Source organism: Parus major, chromosome 9, assembly GCF_001522545.3.
Source record: "Parus major isolate Abel chromosome 9, Parus_major1.1, whole genome shotgun sequence".
NCBI classification, from domain to species: domain Eukaryota; kingdom Metazoa; phylum Chordata; class Aves; order Passeriformes; family Paridae; genus Parus; species Parus major.
The window spans coordinates 12,735,789-12,755,342 of NC_031778.1; the positions used below are offsets into that span (position 1 = coordinate 12,735,789).

Here is a 19,554-nt window from a genome sequence, read left to right on the forward strand (position 1 = left end):
GCAAGTTTCATAAGAAATCCTGAATAAATCTCCTATTGATCATGTATGCCTCTTAACACAATCTAAGTTACATTGGCGCCTGAATCTTATTATTTTTCATACAGTAAAATGAGTAGTAAGAAATACTCAGCTCAAAGCTGGGACTGCCCTAGCTAGTTTTGGAGATAGGCATCTACTGTGGCATTCCACACCTATCTGGGAATGTAGTTTTAGATCTGTACTATCACCACCTTCATCAGCAGTATTTCATGGTCACTTTGCATATCGCTTGATTTAGCATCTAACTACTCAAGAGCTGCTCTGTAATGAGGCTTAATATGCTCAAAGTCTAAAAAGCTGTACACAGAATTTTCCCAGCATTCATCTTTTTAAATTACAGAGTTAAATGAGAAATTAAAAGCAGTAGCAAACAAGTTCAATAAAAAGAGGAATTTTTAAAAAATATAAATTGCTTTCCAGCAGTTTAAAACTTTCAAAGAGGAGTTTAAAGCCATGATATTAGATGATGAATCAGAGATTGTAATGTATTTTGACATTCTCAAATAGAAACTTTATTTGTCATTGTACTTTTTCCATAGGAAATACTAATTTATTACCCTGATTTGGCAACTACATCATGTCCCACTAAGCTTCCAAAATGCTTATTATATTAGCATCAATCTTTAGAATTAACTTTTCTATCTGACTTGGAATACAGATGCCTTTTTCTACTAAATAAACAAGCTTTCTAGTTTCTGAAATCTATCCCTACATATTTATAGTCTGTGACCACATCATCTCTTAACTTTCCTTCAGATGAACTAAGCAGAGGTTCTTAAGTTTTCATTATAAAGCAGGTGTTCCTGAGTATCATCTACAGTTATAGAACACTTTTCTGCACACTCCAATCACTTATCATGATTTCAGACTGATTGCCCTACATGCTACAGAGAGAATCCAGAGTTCCTTCTCTCTCCAATGGGAAAGCTGACTCCCTTCTCACCTCTTACATCACACTGGGTATTCAGATACAGTTAGTTACCTAAGAAAAACAAGAACAATTTACTTAGTAAATTAAATTTGCTTTGAAGTAGAACTGTACCCCAGAAGCACAAGCAATCTTTACTCCCCTCCCTACTTTGCTATGAAAGGCAAACACTACTACCTGGGAGCAACAGAGCACAGGCTCCTCAACTGACTTCTGCAGGCATCAGGCTTAGAGAAACAATTTTAAATAAGCAAATACACACACTGTGAGGCAGCAGTGATAAAGAGAATAAAAGACAAGAAGCCATTAGACTCCTCCAAAACATTCCCACGGTACAGCAGTTTCCAGGAAGCACCACACAAAGAAGCGGGAAGAAAGTGAAGATTCCATCATAAATGAAAAATCCTGTATTATACCATGCATTCTGCATCCCATAAAATATCTGAAGTCCTATTTAGAATACTGATACAGCTGCATAGATACTAGTGTCCCATAACAACAATACTAACTTCCATACAGCTCAAAAAATGTGGGCAACTTACAAAACCCAAAATTTAAGCTGATTAAAAGGACACGAAAAAAAATTAATCAGCAATTCTATTTTACCAGTGTACTGCTATACCTTAAACTATTTTGTCTGACCTTTTTCTTTTTTTTCTATGAAAAGTATGTATAAAGTGATGTGATTTTATGGAAATCATTGCTTCAATGTATCATTTCCAAAAAGACTGTTGCAAGGCACAAGAATATACAAAGGAAACACTGCAATAGAGCAATAGACTGAAAATTCATAAATGCCAAGATCAGCTTACAAGAGACAAAATGAGTCATATAAAGGTCTGTTATCTGTCTGGAGAACACGTCAGCTCAACTACATCCTAATGTGCAGTTAAACACCAACAAAAAGAGAAGGGCAGCAAATGCACAACAGAAACAAGCTGTAGAGCAAGGCTGATGTATTAGACAAGTGGGTTATAGGCAACGAGATGAAATTCAATACTGACAACAAGTCACATGGAATAGCAATAAACAGCACAGAGACACCCTGAGGAATACCAAACCGGAAAACAAGTCCAGAAGTGCTTTGGTTGGTGGCAAAGGGTTTTTTTAAATTATACAAGACAGACAGCAGGGAATCCTTGCTCTACTTTCAGAGGATTCTTTCAGTCCCTTCAAGTGTGGTCTTTTGATATTGAACTTTGTGTGTGCAGCCACAAAAACCTGGAATGGCCTGGAAGGGCTTCCTTAAGTCTTTCAAAAGGCAAGTGACAGAACTGCACCAGTTTGGGCATTTTTGACAGTTTCCTAGGGAATGAACCATCCTGTGGTCAGATGGCCATGCTGGTCAAGTGGGGATTAGAACTTTAACAACTTGAGCACCTACTGTAGCAGCAGTTTCCAGTAGATAATGCTGGCATACCTTAATGAGGCACAAGAAAACTTCCGTGGCTCAGGAGAGTCAGGAAGTGCTACTGGTTTATCTTGGAGTCCAAGCAGTTCCTGGAAGAAATTCAAACTGTGGCAAGAGGAGACCACTTAAGAGGGCAGTGGATGATGCCAAGTAAACAAAGGTATAGTTTAAAAGATATTGCAGCTGAGTATATCAAAGATTAGGTAATATTTTTTCTCTTTTTTGCCATGACAAACTACTTTCAGGGAGAACACTGACATAATTAATTTTGACCTGTATAGAATTGACTGTTGCTAATGCTATTTTGGGAAAGACGAGAAAAAGCAGATCCTCCAGAGGATTCAGGGACAATTTGCTAGGTGGTGTGGTATTAACAAGTCGTCAAGTCTCAGTACTAAATCTGGCCTCTGTATTACATTTTCTGAGCTTCCACAACAGATGGCACAAGGTTATCAGCCTTTGTTGTGAAAGAGGAATGCTCCTATCCATTCTGTAAGGAATAAAATGGAGGAACAGTGCCAACTAATCAGAAGGATTTCTCCCAAATTCTAGCTGTTTCTAGGAGAAACCTGTAAAGCATTCTTGAAATCATCTATAGAGCTATGCAAACTTCACTTGAATTAAATTTGGAAAGACATATTAGAAACAGCTTTAAAGGAAGCATCCTTCCTCAAGGGAGGAATGTATCCACAGGGACCCCTCTGCTACAGAGCCATTACACGATAAGCAAAATGTGAATTATGTGGTTATACCAATAAACAAGAATGAGACACTTCATTTCAATTGCACATGAGAAACATAACATGAGGAGGTTGATGTTTTCCTTGCATTGTCATCTTTTGTGGATCTGTCAAAATAATTCAAAATTGAACTGTACTGGGAATGCTTCACAGTAGGATTATGCTTGGAGTTCAGCAATCAGCAGCATGTTGAAATTAGTATTGAATTTTCTCCAAGGGAGAGGAGTGATGGACACATTCTTCACTCAGGCTATCATGCCCATCTCAAAAAAAAAAAAAAAAAGAAAAAAGAAAAAAGAAAAAATAAGGGAGTACAAGAGCCTAAATGCTACACTGAAAATTTTAAAAAGTAGTTTCTATTTATCAGGAGACATTTAAGTTCCTTCTTTGATTTGGAATACAGATAAAAGCAGTGGCCCCAGCAGAGGTTCTAGGAAAAAGAACCAAATCCTTCTCAAAAGATACTGCATAGCTGGTGTGCACATAAAGATTTCAATTTCTCTTGTTTAACAAAACAATTTCTTTCTTTGAGTTACTATAAATCCCAGAAAGGCTGTGGACACAAAGTTTACCAGGACTCTGAGCCAGGTGTAAACTAGAAGTCTTAAACTGCACAACAGGATACCATGTCAGCTCCCAAATATGGATGCACAGATCATTCTAAAAGACAAGGTCTTTTAGAACTTTTCTAAAAAGATCTAAGAAGCTTCTGTTGAATTAAAGTCTTCAAAGTAAAGTAAATATCCTGCCCATTCTGAACTATAATTGAGAGTGCTCTTGATACTGAGGACCAAAATAGAAGAACAGGAAGAAGACGATTTTCACTTTAGGTTCAGTGGTTCTGTCAGACAGTAATTTAGTTATAATTCTATTAACTGAAACATGTACAGCAGCTTTGGCAGCAAAACAGAAATGCTATACTACAGGAGCCATGCTAGAGCTGTCCAGTATACTGACAGCTGGTGAAAGACAGATTGGCCTGTATTTGACTTTCAAAACACTTTGTCAATCAATACAAGCCTCAACTATAAGGGCAACTATCACAATATAAAATAAATTAGGAAAGTTATATAACAGCCCTAAAGAGTCCTACCTTTTTCACAGGCTTCCATGCACTGGGCTTCATACAGCAAGACCTTGTTAGTCCACCTGAGATATTAGCTGAGGACAATGGATTAAGAGGGGATCCAGTGTCTGCCTTGCCTGAAGATTCAGACTCTTGGGCACAGTGCAGACACAAAGCCCCAGTAGTAGCAGCAGCAGAACTCCAAAAGCAAAAAATTCTGTGTCTCCTTCTTTGTTTGCCAGATTTCTGACTCATTCTGGAAAAAGTAATTTTCTTGAGATACAATGCAATAGAAATATGAAGAAATGATGTTACCAAATCTGAGTGAGACAGAGCTGTGAGAGAACAGGAAAGAGAACGTGGAACCTAAATCCCTCTGGCAGGAAGCAGTGCCTGCAGGTAGCTGGAGCACAGGTTCAGTTATCACCACTCCCTTGGCTCTTATCAGCACTGCCTGCTGCAGGTGATTAGCTGAGGTAACAACCTGCACATGCCATCACTGCAGTCACACACAGGGCTTGGAAGGAGGCAACACAGCCCCATCACTGCACAGGCCTGACCTCAGCAGAGGGGGACCACTGCCCACAGCAGGGAACCAGCAGGATGCTCACAAAGTCTACATGGCATTATATGAGCCAGATATTCCTAAACTTTATTGAGACTATTATGATTTTTAAATTACTTGTCTCTAAAATGTCAAGTAAATTTCACAGTCTTGAGAAGTTTTCATCTCTACTGTACACAGAAAATGTTTACAAAATGAACTGAAGGTTCCACAGAAAGTCCTATAATGCTTTGGTTAAACTACCAAGAATTCCCTGCTTTTCAGCCTATTGATTGGAACGCATATTAATGCATTCCTTTTACAGAATAAATTCATACCGCTTCTATCACTGCTACAATGCCATCTTCCAAAAAATTCAACCAGTGACAGAAACAATTTGCAAAATAAACTCACGCTTTCACAAATGTGTGATTTTATATAGCTAAAAATCAGAAATAGAAAGGAAACTTAGTACAATAAAATTCATGTTTCAGTGTCACAGGGTGCAATGTTATAGAGAAAATCATCCAAAGCACATACTATTTAAAGCTGCTTTCTCCTGCATTCATCACAATATTAGCAGCAACAATATATAAATACTTCAATATCTATCAAAATACAGGAACAATAATAAATATTGCCATAAGAAATCAGTTTTTCAAGACGTTCAATAAAAGAGGGATTAGGGTAGAAACCTGACATTTTTTTAATCATCTTTTTAACACACCTTACAACACCTCTATGTTGTGTGATTAGACATAGCATTTTGTACATGATATTCCATTGGCTCTGAGAGTAATAGTCTAGGACTAATGACACAGTAAAACTTTTATCAAGATCTTAAATGGAAGGTACACAAAGTCAAGAAATGACTGAGCTCAAACAACTCACAAAAGCAGTCGATAAGCTCTGAATTTTAAAATAAGATTTTTGAAATGGTTAAGAGGATTTAGAATTATTTTTCTGCCCTGATCCTTTTCATCTTTCCTAAAATATGTCCTGGAAAATGGAAGTAAAAATGAGCACAGGATATTCAAGGAGCTAAACAATTTTTCAGTATCAAATGCTGCACGTGTATGCTCAGTTACATGCTAAGAACAGCCTCAGTGCATTGCTGCTAAAACCAGTTTAATGGCATGTGGGGTTCAGACAAATCAGTTTCTTCATTTATAGCATACCACAGGCCAAATACCAACAGTTAAAATGCTTTCTGAGACATGATAGCTAGATTCACTGGCAAGAATAGGGGCTCCTCAGAGCTCTGGAAAGACTTCAGGGAAAAGCAGTGCTCTTGATACAGCTATCATCCTTGATGCACTGCACATATCTCTCATTAGGACAGCATTTTACCCAGTATTTGTCATTTGCATAATGGTATATTTACTAAGCTCATGTCACAGTTATTCACCCTTGTGACAGTATAAATTTGTTGTATGCTTGGTTTTATCATTACTTGCCATTTTATACCACAGATTTGGGTTTTATTAAAGAAATTTTTTTAAATTGCTGACAAAAATTGATAGATCAGCTCCTAATCAAATTCCTTAATTCTTCTATTTGAGTGACTAAAACCACATCACAGAGAATGGGAATAAAGAAACAATAAAAGCCTTGAATTCCTGAGCATGTTAAATCTGCTCCCAAGACTCATAAAGAAGTCTGCTGTGGTTAGCTGGGCACCATGCACTTGGGCATAAATCAATAGATAACTACAGCAAAAAGCAGTGCTACCATATCCATCATCAACTTCAGCCTTGCTTCTTTAGGATACAAGACCCTACCCAAAAATACCCTGCCTCAAAATCCAAGTCCCCTTACCACCTTGCTGGGGCGAGGGTGACCCAAGCAGGTCCCAGATGAGGACAGACGTGTGCTGCCCCATCTCCAGGAGCCATTTCCCTCTCACTGAAGATGGAGGGAACAAAGCAAGTATGACCATTTCATCCCATCCAAGAAAGCCAAGCAAATGTAGGGACAGCTAAAACTGCGGGCTTTGTAGCAGATTCACAGGGAAAGCAGGAGAAAACTACTTTAAAAATCATCAAATTATTTTGTATTTGTTAAAAATCATGATATCACAACAGTAAGACTCAACAAAGCCCACAATCACACGTAGAATTTCGACAGGCCAGGTTAGAAAAGTACATCTAATTACTTATTTGGATTCTCCAAATGTGATTACATTCAAATGATGGGGATGTATCTTAAACGAATGAATAAAAGACATCAAAAATGTTCAGACTACTACAAGACAGAACACAAGCAGAACTGAAAAATAAAACTGCACAGTACACAACCTCCAAATGCCTTTTTCTCTCCTAAGGCTAGAACAGCTGCAATGGGTGGATAAGGTGCGAGCACAGTACAGCATCCTTCCAGAGGAAGCTCTAATGTTTTTAATGCATGACTTCTGAATATGCTCATTAAGGTTTTTTTAACAACCACTTCAAAATATTTTGTTTTTTCCCCTCCTTCCGGCCATGGACATTTATAAGCAGTTCTTTTTAATGTAGAACTGTCAGACCTATGAAAAAAATTGGCAGGCTTTCCCAGAGGTAAGAAATCTTTTTCATAGCAGAAAAATAGAACAAATAGTGGGATATTCACAGAATAATGGCTTTGGTTTGAAGGGATCTCAGGAACTTTACCTGGTCCAACCCTCACTCAAAGCAGAAGTTATTCCATATTTTATTTATGAGCAAATTTCTAGGCCTGACTAGTTAGTGCAACTGCAAGCTTCACGCATTTCAATATTACTTCCTCAAGCTTTAAACAAATGAGAGAAACTAGTTTTTATTCAAAATGTTAATACTTTATATTTTTACTTAAAAACCCCACAGTATTTAAAAGCTTTTATGTCTACCTAATGCATCACTTGGAGTTGTATAATGACCCATTAGAGAAACTACAGGATCCATCTTCCACACCATGTATAAGATGCAAGAATAAAGTAAAAATTCTCTTCTAAGCTCTCCTATCCATTGTTTACTCCAAATTCATAAGCAAAAAAAGACAGATAACAATAAGCAGACTTCAGAAGAAGTGACAGTTTGCCATCTTTGAATCAACTGCTAACAGACAGAAATTATCCTGATAAAATTACAGTGCTTGAGGGTAACAAATGTTTCCTTTTTTAATAAGTTTTTGTAGTATTTCAGGTTAAATCATTCATGACATCTTGACTAATGATGAATTTCACTTGACAGTAGCAAAACAAACCTAATCTCCCATGTTTAAATAATTCTGACATTTCAGCATTGTTCCATAGGTCTTAGTCATATTTTCCAAAAAGATACTAATTTTCTAATGCCAATAAATTTAAACTTCTCTCAGGGTCAACCTTATGAAGTCATTCAAAAGCCACACAATTAAAATTTAGCTTGCCTGCTTTTACCTGACTTTGGATGATGATTAACACAAACATCATATAGAGCAGATGGACAGTGAAGTTGAAAAATGTCATGTTTTTCTTACAGGCTGCACTATCGAATGTACACCCTGTACGTAAGGGAGACATTCCCTCATCTGTGTATTATTAGTAGCCAAAAAACCTAGAAAGCTGTTACAGAATTGATTTGTTGTGTTACCTAGAGTTAAGGTTTTCAATTATTTAATTCTTTAGGATAAAATTCCTTAACCATTAAATACATAGTCTATTTGATCTGACATCTTACTAGAGCTAAGGAATTGATATTTCTTAAACTACGTTATTGCCCTCCAGAGCTAGGCAGCAGAATGCAAACTACATTTCAATATTTCACTATTTCATTAGGATATCTCATATTTAAAATTGCTGGAGGCTCATCTTGCAAAATAAATAAAAATCAGATCTCATTTAGTGTTTCCATTTTCATGCTTTAATGCTAGAAATTATACAGAGCTTTTTAAAATATGAAAATGAAAGCAGACAGAAAACGCCATTCATAAATAAGAGATTATCTGAAATCATGCATATATAAATAATTGCTCCTTCTGACTAGCAAGGAACCAGAAAACATGCAGACACAATCACTTTAACATGTGGCATATTACCTGGGTGGAGCTGGCAGCAACAGAAATGCAGTCAATGAACCCATGTCTCCGAGTGAAAAATGCCACTATCTGCTGCCACCGGGAAGGCTCAGTCCGTAACTCATCTGTTGAGCCTTTCTTTGCCCACTGCTTCTGTTTGGGGCCTACAGAGCTGTGGCTGGAGCCAGTGTTGCTTCGACTGGCGCGAGAATACAGGAGTGTGTTATTTCCGAAAATGTAATTCATCTCTGCAGCTCTGCAGGTGGTTGCCAGGCAGTCTTAATTCCCTACCAGCTGCTGAGTGGTGAATGAGCAGGAAAAAAAAAATGCAGATAGAATTACAGCAGCATCGTTTACAAACCAGGAAAACAAAATTCTTGCTAGTTGATGCTGTTTTTCTTCCAAGACTTTCCACCTCTTACATTCCCTCTCTACCTGTGATTACAATGATGAGTAAAATCTTGAGCAATTTAAAAAAAAAAACAACAAAAAACAACCAGCAAACAAAGGTTTTCCTTATTTTTCCTTTTCAGAACGCACAGGATGAAAACCCTGCTTTCTCTTCCTAGCTGCCAACAGATATTTAAGGGAAAGTGGGTAGCAGGTACAGTACGTTACAAATTCACAGCTATGAGGATGGTGGTGGATGGTAACAGCTACTGGGTGGAGAAAGCACAGATCAAAAATAACCAAGTTTCAATCACTGCCTGTAGAAATATCCAATAGCATCTTTTCACTTCCTTGCTTGCATAAATTATGAACCTGAAGCAAACAAAACAGGGAATATAGAGCAGAGCTGCACTTTTCACTGATTCTGTCTTTATGAAAACATTCCACAGAGCAAAATGACTTTAACACCATATTTAAAACAAATATCTAAGAAACAACTGCTGATTTCTTCTTGATTTTCCCTGTTCTTTTGTGCATAAAACAACTGTAGAGGGAGTGACTCACGGTGTCACAAAACAATCATTTTGTACTGTGCATTAGAGGATGCTTGGTGAAGTTGTTCTGTGGTTTGGGGTTTTTTTAATCCTCAAGAAAATCAGAGACTAAGATTAAACACTGAGTCCACACTCTGTTATTCTGTGAATAACATGTCATGTTCATAACACCTATGCCCAAATTTCTGTGACTACTGTAAGCATATTATGAAAACAATAAATATATATATATATATATATATATTTCTGACTCAACATTACTTCTCAAAAGTACTTAGAAAAAGTACTTACAAAAGAAATAATTCAAAACCAAAAAATTCTCACTATTCACTAATGACTTTTCAGTAAGATTGTTTTGATCTCCCATGCACATGATAAGTATTATAGGTTTTCTCTGCTCTCTTCATAGCAAAATAGAATTCAGAATAATTATCTGAAAGATTATGTGAAACTCAAGTTACCTTACAGAACTCACCATTCAAATTTTTATAGCAAATTTATTTATTCTTAAAAAAATCCTCCAACTCACATCGGAGGGATAATTTTGGAAATCAGTTAAATGTCAAGCTTTCAGTACCAGCTCATCTCCGGAAAGCCAAGAGTTATCAAAACCATTTGTGGTATATTTCTATATTTCATGATCAGGGCAAACATTTTAAAAAAGCAGAGAACTCTCCATACAATAAACAAAGGCAGAAAAATTCCTTACAACACAACCACAACTTACAGCCACACAATTCTAAAAATCCACTGATTCATGATGTGCATTTTAGTGGCGTTACCAAATTCCTTCACACACTTTTTGAGGTGCAACACAATATGCTGTTTAACAAGTTCTTACTGACAGCTATTCTATTCTGAGTAACAGGTTTTTTTCCTGCTGGCTTCTATTACAAGTACAAATAAGAAGTACATTAATTGAAATCTGTCGTGGCGAGATCAATGCACCATTTACTTCTAGTCTAGTCCAGTCCAGTCCAGCTCAATAACACACCACACGCCAATATTCTGAGCACACCTTTCAGACAGACTTTATTAATATTTATAAAATACAATGGCTTATCACTGTAAGTCATATGAAACTGGGTCTGACTTGTGCAGTGTCCTTAAAGCTATGAGCATAAGATAGATAATGGAGGTTGGAAATGCCTGAGACACAGTAGATACAATGACCCTTTCAAATGGACAAGCTTTTCATAATGGAATTTTTTCACAGGAAGACTGCAGCACTTCCTGAGCCCTACCTTTTTCCAGACACAAAAAACATAACCATAGCCTGAAAAATGCTATGAATTTATTACCAGAGAAATTGATTAATCCCTAGCTATGACTGAAGGTGTTTGGAACAAGGTACAAATTATATGCTTTCAGTTCTAAGTCATTTTATAAAGAGTCAAGGTGAAAATATTTTTTATCTTTTTCTACATATGACCTTGAATGTCAAACACTGCTATAGAGTTTATTAAATATTTTAGAGCACAAGAATCTAACATTCAAAAGAGCTTCAAGAATTAATTTTTCTGTTTCTCACCATAGGCTCCAAACAAGTCACATGGAAGAATATAGTGCAAAATTCTGGAAGAAAACACCACAATACATGGACAAGAAATGTACCTACTGAAATGTAGGTATTTTTTTTACTGTTATATCAATTTGTCTGAAGATAAGAGAGTTTTGCTGTGTTTTAAGGCAGTTTCATTCAAGGATGATTCCCACACAGCTAACAATCCACTATGACATCTATTACAAAGTGATTTTAGAAATCCGCACTTCAGGAAAGCATGGACAAAAACCTTCCTGAAAATGAAGCAATGATGATTTAATTTCAATTGAGAGAGAAATCCAGAAAAGTACTTAAGGAAGAGGTTATGCAATCCCGCTGGTGATGCAAGGCAGCAATCTGTGTCACCTACACTCCATATGGATGTAATGATATCGAGCAAGATTTGCTGACGCCTAAGCAGATACAGTAGCAGTTATTTGTAGAAGGCACCGGTACTGTGGTGATGAGACAAACCCTGATTTTTACATGTTACAAAGCAACCTGAAGATAAAGGCAAAGCATAGCTCTAGAGATGACAGAAAAACAGAATAGCACAAAGGAGTCCAGATTAGAAGAATGGTTACTTGTAGAGTTGAAAAAACAGTGGGAGGTTGTAAAAACAAGGGCTCACTCCAGTCAAAGAGCATTTCAACAGAGGGTCAAACACCTACAAGTCGAAACTGGGAAAAGTTCTATTTGCACAGAAATGGCAATATCCAGAGATAAGAAAATCATCCACACAGATGCCACAGCTGGAATTGCATCTGTGAATGATTGCCTCCAGAGTCAGGAGGCAGAACAGGGAGGCTCATCAGGGAACTGCAGGAAGTCCTAAAATGAGTACAGAGCTTCCATTGCCCCCTTGTTCATATTCAGGATATTGAACTGATGGTGATAAAATTAAAAACAAAGCAAACAAAAAGAACCATACACTAAAACACAACAAAAACCACCATTTACTATTAGGCAAGAATTGAGAATTTGCAGATTTGAAAAGATTCCTGCCCCAAATCAAAATGGCACATAATTAAGATTTCTACATCAGTACATATATCTCTACAGGTTAATAAATTTACTGCAAGATTCATCTACATTTGTAGAGGCTGCAGAGTAACATTATTTGTTCTGTGGCCAATTAGCAAGATAGAGTAATCACAGTGGTTACTAAATGTAATAATCAACATCAAATACTTAGACTAGAATTCCTCTGACTTTGTATCCAAACAAATTGGAATTATCAGCTTGCTGAGACAAGTCAAAACATGACATAATGCTGTATTTTAATCTCTCCTGGGCATAACTTTACAAGCAGAATGCACACCTAAAATTAAAAAGGCACAGCAACAAAATCTGTTTGTGAACAGACCCAGCAATTATATCTCAATTACCCCTTCCAAACGAAAACCAACAGACCCCCTGAAGCATTTGAAAAGTGTCTTCTATTTGTTTCACTACCATTCAGCTAAATAATCATTGGCTAAAATAAGCACAGACCCTAAAGGGAAAAAAAAAACTGACTGTCTTAACAGAGAAAATTTAAGAATCACCTTAAAAAATGTCAGGGACTTACTTTATTTTCAATATCAGTTATGTTTTGACCAAAAACAGAGGCAAAATAAATGTTCAGAACTTGAATATTCAAACATAAGACTACGCAACCTAAACTCTTCAGGCATTGGAACAAAAACAATACTGAAAATGCAGATACAAACTCATGTTTCTTTCTTATACTTTTCAGAATTCTAGATTTAACAAACTTTTACTGGCATAAGTCTAAATCTCATAAACAACTATATGCAGTATTCTAAGCCAAAGCCAGGAGTTCAGGACTAAAACACTGTGGAAAAAAAGATTGTTAACCCTTTTGCTAAGAGATGCTAGAAAGTCTATGTTAACTTTTAGTTCAGATAGGACTGAAGGATAGCTCTTGACCAAGTGTCATTTACATGATCAATAAGTACATATCTTACTGCTGAAACCAACTTATAAGTAAACATCCCAGCACAATTACTCTATAACAATCTATTTTAGTATAAATGTTTAATATTAAAGATCATTACCTTATTACTCACAATACACCTCAGACAACCTACCAATCTGGGCAGATTAAACTGCCTGGTCTTCCGCACCCTGCTCATGAACCTCCTGCCCATCTTTTTGGCACGCCAGACTGACAAAAACATCTTGTGTTTAATGCAAGTCTCTTTAGACTTGCTTCAGTCACCAAAATGAACCCAACTGCACCGAGAGCTCAGGGAAAATCCCGGGTGAAAACAGCACAGCCCCTTTCTAGGACAACTTGATGTTGATTACTGTATATTAGGTTGTTCTAATGTTTGGATTAATCCACAGTCCATCTGTTACAGTTTTTCTTTCTTGTCCCTGTTGTCAAGAATTTATTGAGCAGATCCTTATGGAGAACTGGGCAGATTTGGTCAACTGCTTCTTACCATAAAACACAAACTGACACTTTTGCATGTATTTCCACATTCTTCAATGACAGGAGTTTAAAATCAGTAACCTATCAAGAACTTGGGCAATGCATTTTAATTAAAGACTGCATAACAGTTCCTCTCAAGTGTGACCACCAAAGTACAATATTAGTCTAAAAATAAGTGTGCCTGAGAATATCCATGTTTTCCTTTATGACTCCCAGTATTCTATGTGCGTTCCTAACACCAAAAGCACTGCCTTTCTGCTGAAGATGGCAAAGCTTTACAAAGTTCTTAGTTCAGAAAAAAGTAACAGGTTGCAACCTTCTCACAATCATAGACCAACTTGCAAATTACATGTCAATTGATCTTTGATTTCTGTATGGAAACAGTATCTTCATCTTCAGGTTAACCTCACCTACCTGCTCAGACTGGAGCAGGACAAGAAAATCCACTGGGGCAAAGAGGAAATTAAAATTACTTTGACTGCTGGCTAACCTTGAAGCCACAGGGTTCAATTCATAAAGATCATTAGCCTTTCTGAGAGCAGAAAAAAAAATCTCCCAGTTAACAGAAAAGGCTGTTTTAACAGCAGCTCCACAAGCTCTGAAACACTTCCAGGGAAGCACTTGAGAAAACAGAGAGGATTGGAAAGAAGACACACCAGGAGATAAAAAGAAGAGAACCTATTTGTATTACCAGCACAAGATCTGGGTTCACATGGAAAGGAGATTGTTAGCATTGAAGGAAGGATGTGTAAATATGCACATTTATATAACAGCTATTTCCATAGAGCTTAATGTGAAGGAGTTAAGTAAGGGTCCTTGTTTGCAGTTGAAGAAACAAGCAATGTGTGCTGTAATACCTTGGTTGGTATAGCCAGAAACCAAAAGACTACCAGTAGTTGAAAGATCATTTCAGTCAGAGGCTGACTGTAGATCACTGTGTTGATGGGCTATAAAACAATTATCACCTGCTAATCTATAGTTCTGAATATAAAATTCAGTTTCTGAAATAACCATTCCCTAGTAATTTTTATCATTTTAGAGGCTCAGCATTACTAACTGTAGTTTCATTGGTATCTCCTGAGTCAACTCTTTACCAGAGGGGTCAAACTAGTTCATCCTTCATTTGACAGTAGCTGCCCTCTGTCTCTGACCATTCTTGTTGTTCTTCTTTGAGTATCTAAATTTGCCTTCTTAATCAAGATAATGAAAGGTGCAGATTTCTGGAATGATAAGATAATGCAGTTTTATTCCCATTTGCTTCATTGATTATTCCTTGTATTCCATTTGCCTTTCTGACTGTAAATTTAGTACTGAGATGATTATTCCATTAATCTTTATAACCCTGAGTTCTTATTCTTCTTAGATAATGCAATGAGAACACAAGTTCTTCCAAGATCCTTCTGGTAACGTCCATCCATGATTACTAATCTTCTTCCTTACCCTTTACTTTCCTTTTGTTGTTGGTTTCGTTTTGGTGAGGCATTTTTGTTTGCTTTGGTTTTTTTTAACAACTAAATCCCAAAATTCTTTTCTTATTTCATGATAGCTTAAGTTTCTCCATAGTCTTTTTTGAGTATGCCTATTGTGTGCATCTAATAAAACCTAAAAACCTACATCAACAAGATGTTCTTTATGCTTTAAGGGATTTATGCTGCAGAAATTCTCTTTGCAATGCATTCATTGCTTTCTCATGTCTCAATTCTCCACATGCTCATTGATTCTGCTCTTTAGAACAGTTTCACTGTGCTCTGCCAGTACAGAAATGAGAGCAAGTTCCAATTTCTCCTCTCCCTTCTGGAAGCTATTTTAAGAACAAGTACCACCTTGCCATCTCTCATTCCTGTGATACCACAGTCAGGATAAGCAGGCTATTACACAGCACTGCAGCACTAATAGATAACAAATCAGGGGTAATTTAAAACCATTAAGCTTAAATACCATTAGGTCCTGGAAATACTTTTCCAAAGATGACTAAACATGTGGGAAAAAAGCACAAAAAAAAGCAGACATACACCAAGTGGGCACAAGATATTTATTTCACAGACAGCGCATGGAGTCAGCAGAAGTGCTATGCTAGGGTTACAAAACCTGTCTCAACAAAGGTTTGGGTACTGCTAATACACTATTAGACTTTTTTTTTTTGAAACTATGTGTCCACAAAGGATTGAGGGCACCAAATCACCAGCTGCTGTTTCTAAGCAAGAGGAAATGAAAGGGTGAAGGACATACTTCTCACCCTACAGGCACTCACAGCGCTAGGTCAAATAAAATGGCCAACTAACCTACTGCCTCTCTCAGCAGTGAATAGTGAAGGTGTAGAGTGATCCTCCCCTGCTCAATACACAATCACAAGCTCCAACAGAGGTTCAGAGTCAAAGAAGGTAAACTCTGTCTTACTGCTTTTATTCTAATAAAATACTACTTGCACTCTAATGCAAACTGAGCCTGAATATTTTCTCCCAGATCTGACACTGCAAGGGATAAGCTGAGATAAAGCACAGGGGCACTGGCACTGGGCATAGGCACTGCTTCAAAGGTATTCCCTGGGTGTTTCACCTGGGCAAAAAGATTCCTTTGATTAGAATCTGGGGGTAAAACTTCAATCTTTTATTCAGTGAGGAGCAGTATTTCACCCCAGTTTGAAGCATTTCATTGTTCAGAGACAGGAAAACAGTAACTCATTTGCATTTAATGTCATAATATTATGAAGTCACATCCACATGTTCCCTTTGGTAAAGGGAAGTGGGGATTTTTACTGTATCACCTGAAGCACAGGTTCATTAGCAGAATACAACAGCCCCAGCCAAATGACAGGTCTGTGCAGGAGATTGAACAGGAATGCTAATCCCTGCATTGCCTGTCCCCAGCACCCCCTGCTCAGGGATGACCATTCCTGGGAACATGTGAGGACAGGAAAGCAGTCCAACTGTGCAGCACAAAATAGAGAAAATAGTCCATGATTATAGAACTACACGTTAAAGACTTCACTCTCCAACCCAAACCGACTTCTCACAATTCCTAGAGTGTTCTGCTACTTCACTGATGATTGCACAAAGCTGTTCTAGAGATACCATTCAACCACTAGAATGTCTTTAACTCCTTATAGATGCACAACTTAGTAATTAAAATTTTAATGTACAGCATGAACAAGCAATTTTAGGCCCCTTACTAGACTAATAAAGCCAGTACGGTGTTTCAACTAGAACATTTCTGTTCAGCTGTCCATTTCTGTGACACATGAAAGGAACAAACCAGGTGCAGGCATTTTCCTTGCACCCTCTGAAGATTGGTGCTATGGTGAAAATCTCCAGAGATAGATCATTGAAAAAGATTTGATTAAAGAAAGGAGAATGGCAGAGACTTCTCAAGCAGTAAGTCTAGCTTTCTGTTACAACATGCAGCCACATGATAATTTATAAACTTATCAACTATAAACTTATCAACTACTTTGAAAAGTCTTTAAGAACTTGTGCAAGTTTCAAATAGAGAATTATGGATTTAATGGAAATGCACTGAATATTGCAATACTGAGAGTTTATTTCAAAGCAAGGTAAAGATTTATTGTGCTATTCATGGTATGTTTGTCCAGTACAAGATATATTTAGTAGCTTACAAATTGTTACATGTTTCATTTAGAGTTTCTGCAATAACAGGGACATATTAGCCCCAAATACCAACACACAATACACAAACATATTACAGAAATATATGGAAGCCCCAACCAGGTTCTACACTTAAAAACTGAATTGCCATGCTACATCATATATATGATAAATAATATGTCATACCCAGTTTGCTCTAAATAAAGATTACTTTGTGGTTGTTTTTTTTTTTTGTCTTATTGCACCATGACCCACTATTTTATGGCCTTGTAATAATCTGTTATTCAAAGCTTTTTTTCCTTGATAGAAAACCTCAGCTTTCACTCCATAGTTTAAAAGCTTTCCATATCACATCTGTGACAGATTTCACTTGATTGGAGCTGTTTAATAACACCCTATTTGAACTGAAAGCCGTCCCTCAGAAGGGGCTGTGATCTACAGGATGTGCTGTAGATCAGGCTGTGTCCTGCAGCGCTAAATTCAGCGCTGCATTGAAGCAAACCCTGCTGTAGCATCGCCATCTCGCGGCCAATCTGCAGAGCAGAACACCTCGGAACTCTCGGGACCTCACACTGGAACCACGCCTTTCCAGGCGGAATTTGGAAACCCCCTACTGAAGAAATTCTGGTATTAGCTGCCTTACTACCTGAAAACATACTTCAAAACTTTGGGGTGGAATATTTGTGAGGGATTTGAAGTTTTACCATTTTCATTATTCCTTCATGATTCTCTACCATTAAATAATTTTTTTTAAAGCTGTTTTATACCATTAGCATTCCATTTTACACAGTATTAGAGAACAGAGGACACATATCCTGGGCCAACTTTACTTCTTTCTTACTTGAGACACAGGAAGTAAACACTTCTTTAGCTGACAAAGCTCCACTCTAACAAGACAAAATCTGTAAGTCTTAAACTTTAAATCAGTACAGTTAGTCTCTTATTTTATGCTTATTGCAAACATGCAAGGTTTTAACCCAATAGGTAGCACATTCCCCGTCAAGAAAATAAACCACCTTCACTTACTACAGTACTTGACATTTGATAAATAGCAATCACATACTCATCATCAAAAATTTGGGATACAAATTTGTATTTTTGGCCATTGAAAACTACTCTTAGAAGTAAGATCCACCTGTCCAAGCAAGTTATAAAAGTTGTTTTAAGTCCTAGAGTATTTGAAAGCTTCTCTCAAGAACAAAATGCAAACTAGTCAGAACCAGGCATCTCCCTTCTCTTCTGTTCTATATTATTGCTCCACACTGCAGAGAGCTTGCTACAAAACAAGGTATTCCTCAAAATTCAATTCTACTGGCCTCTGCAGCACTGAGCAACATATAATCATAAGACCACTGACTTCTTCAAACTAACAACTCTGTATTTGAAAATTTAAGTCCATTTAACATTTATATTAAAAACAAAAAACAAACTCCTCTTCGTATTCTATTCATTCATTCATAAACACAACATTCTCTATTACATTTAGTTTCCTTAAGCAATGAACTATTGAAGAAAGCTGATCAAGATTTTGTCTATCAGCCAAGACTTGGTCCTTGCACAGTGCACCAAGCCAACCTACCAAATAAATCACACAAAGCACTCTTTAAATCAGAGCTGTTGCTGCTAAATTAATCTTCAGCATAAGCTATGCCAAAACCATGAACACCTTGCATCATCAGACCAAAATACAACAGCAACCTTGGGTTTTTATTCAGGAGAGAAGCAATGCAGCAGCCAATTAGCATCAGAATTCAAAATTACACAAAACACTGGTAAAAACGGAAACCTACAACACCCACCCCATTTTTCAGATGAACAAAGCTTTGAACAATTTCAATTTACCATATATTGCTTTGAAATCAATAGAGAGGAGCCATCTGAAAAAATCAAATATATGCTGAAAATGGTAATACAAACTGAGTGATAATCCTCCCCTTATGAACATTCTTCCCTATGGAGTGATGACTTCCCAGCATTTACCAGTGTGAGACAGATAATAGCAATCCTTCTCAGAGACCTACAACACAGTAGTTTGAAAAGGCATCACCATATGTTGCAACTATTCTGAATTTTGTTAATTCTATTTTGAAAATAGTTTCCTTATTTCCTGACAGTTTTACAGCTCCCTTCTTTGACTTTTTGATCCCTTCATGCTTTCTAAAAGGCAAAACTAACTGCTCTAGGAATTAGGAGAAGCTTATGAATAAACAGAGTTGACCTTAAGTCCCTTAAAGACCTTAAGAGGATTTTTCTATTTTTAATGGTTGCACATAAAAGCTGTTTCAT

The 19,554-nt window shown here is 37.0% G+C and overlaps 1 protein-coding gene across 13 annotated transcripts in view; it reads right to left on the reverse strand.

The window, feature by feature from the left end:
• The window catches only part of DLG1 (discs large MAGUK scaffold protein 1), a 123,772-nt gene that overhangs the window by 74,827 nt on the left and 29,391 nt on the right, over positions 1-19,554 (reverse strand). For 2 of the 13 annotated variants that reach the window (XM_015637623.3, XM_033516572.1), the window contains exon 1: positions 8,761-9,327. The exons of 8 other annotated variants lie outside the window; for them this stretch is intronic. In XM_015637623.3, coding sequence (XP_015493109.1) covers positions 8,761-8,985 — 225 coding nt within the window. In that variant the 5' untranslated portion in view covers positions 8,986-9,327. Of the gene's footprint in view, positions 1-8,760; positions 9,329-19,554 lie in introns of those variants that run through there. 3 more of the 13 variants (XM_015637622.3, XM_015637620.3, XM_015637621.3) reach the window with 3 other exon arrangements.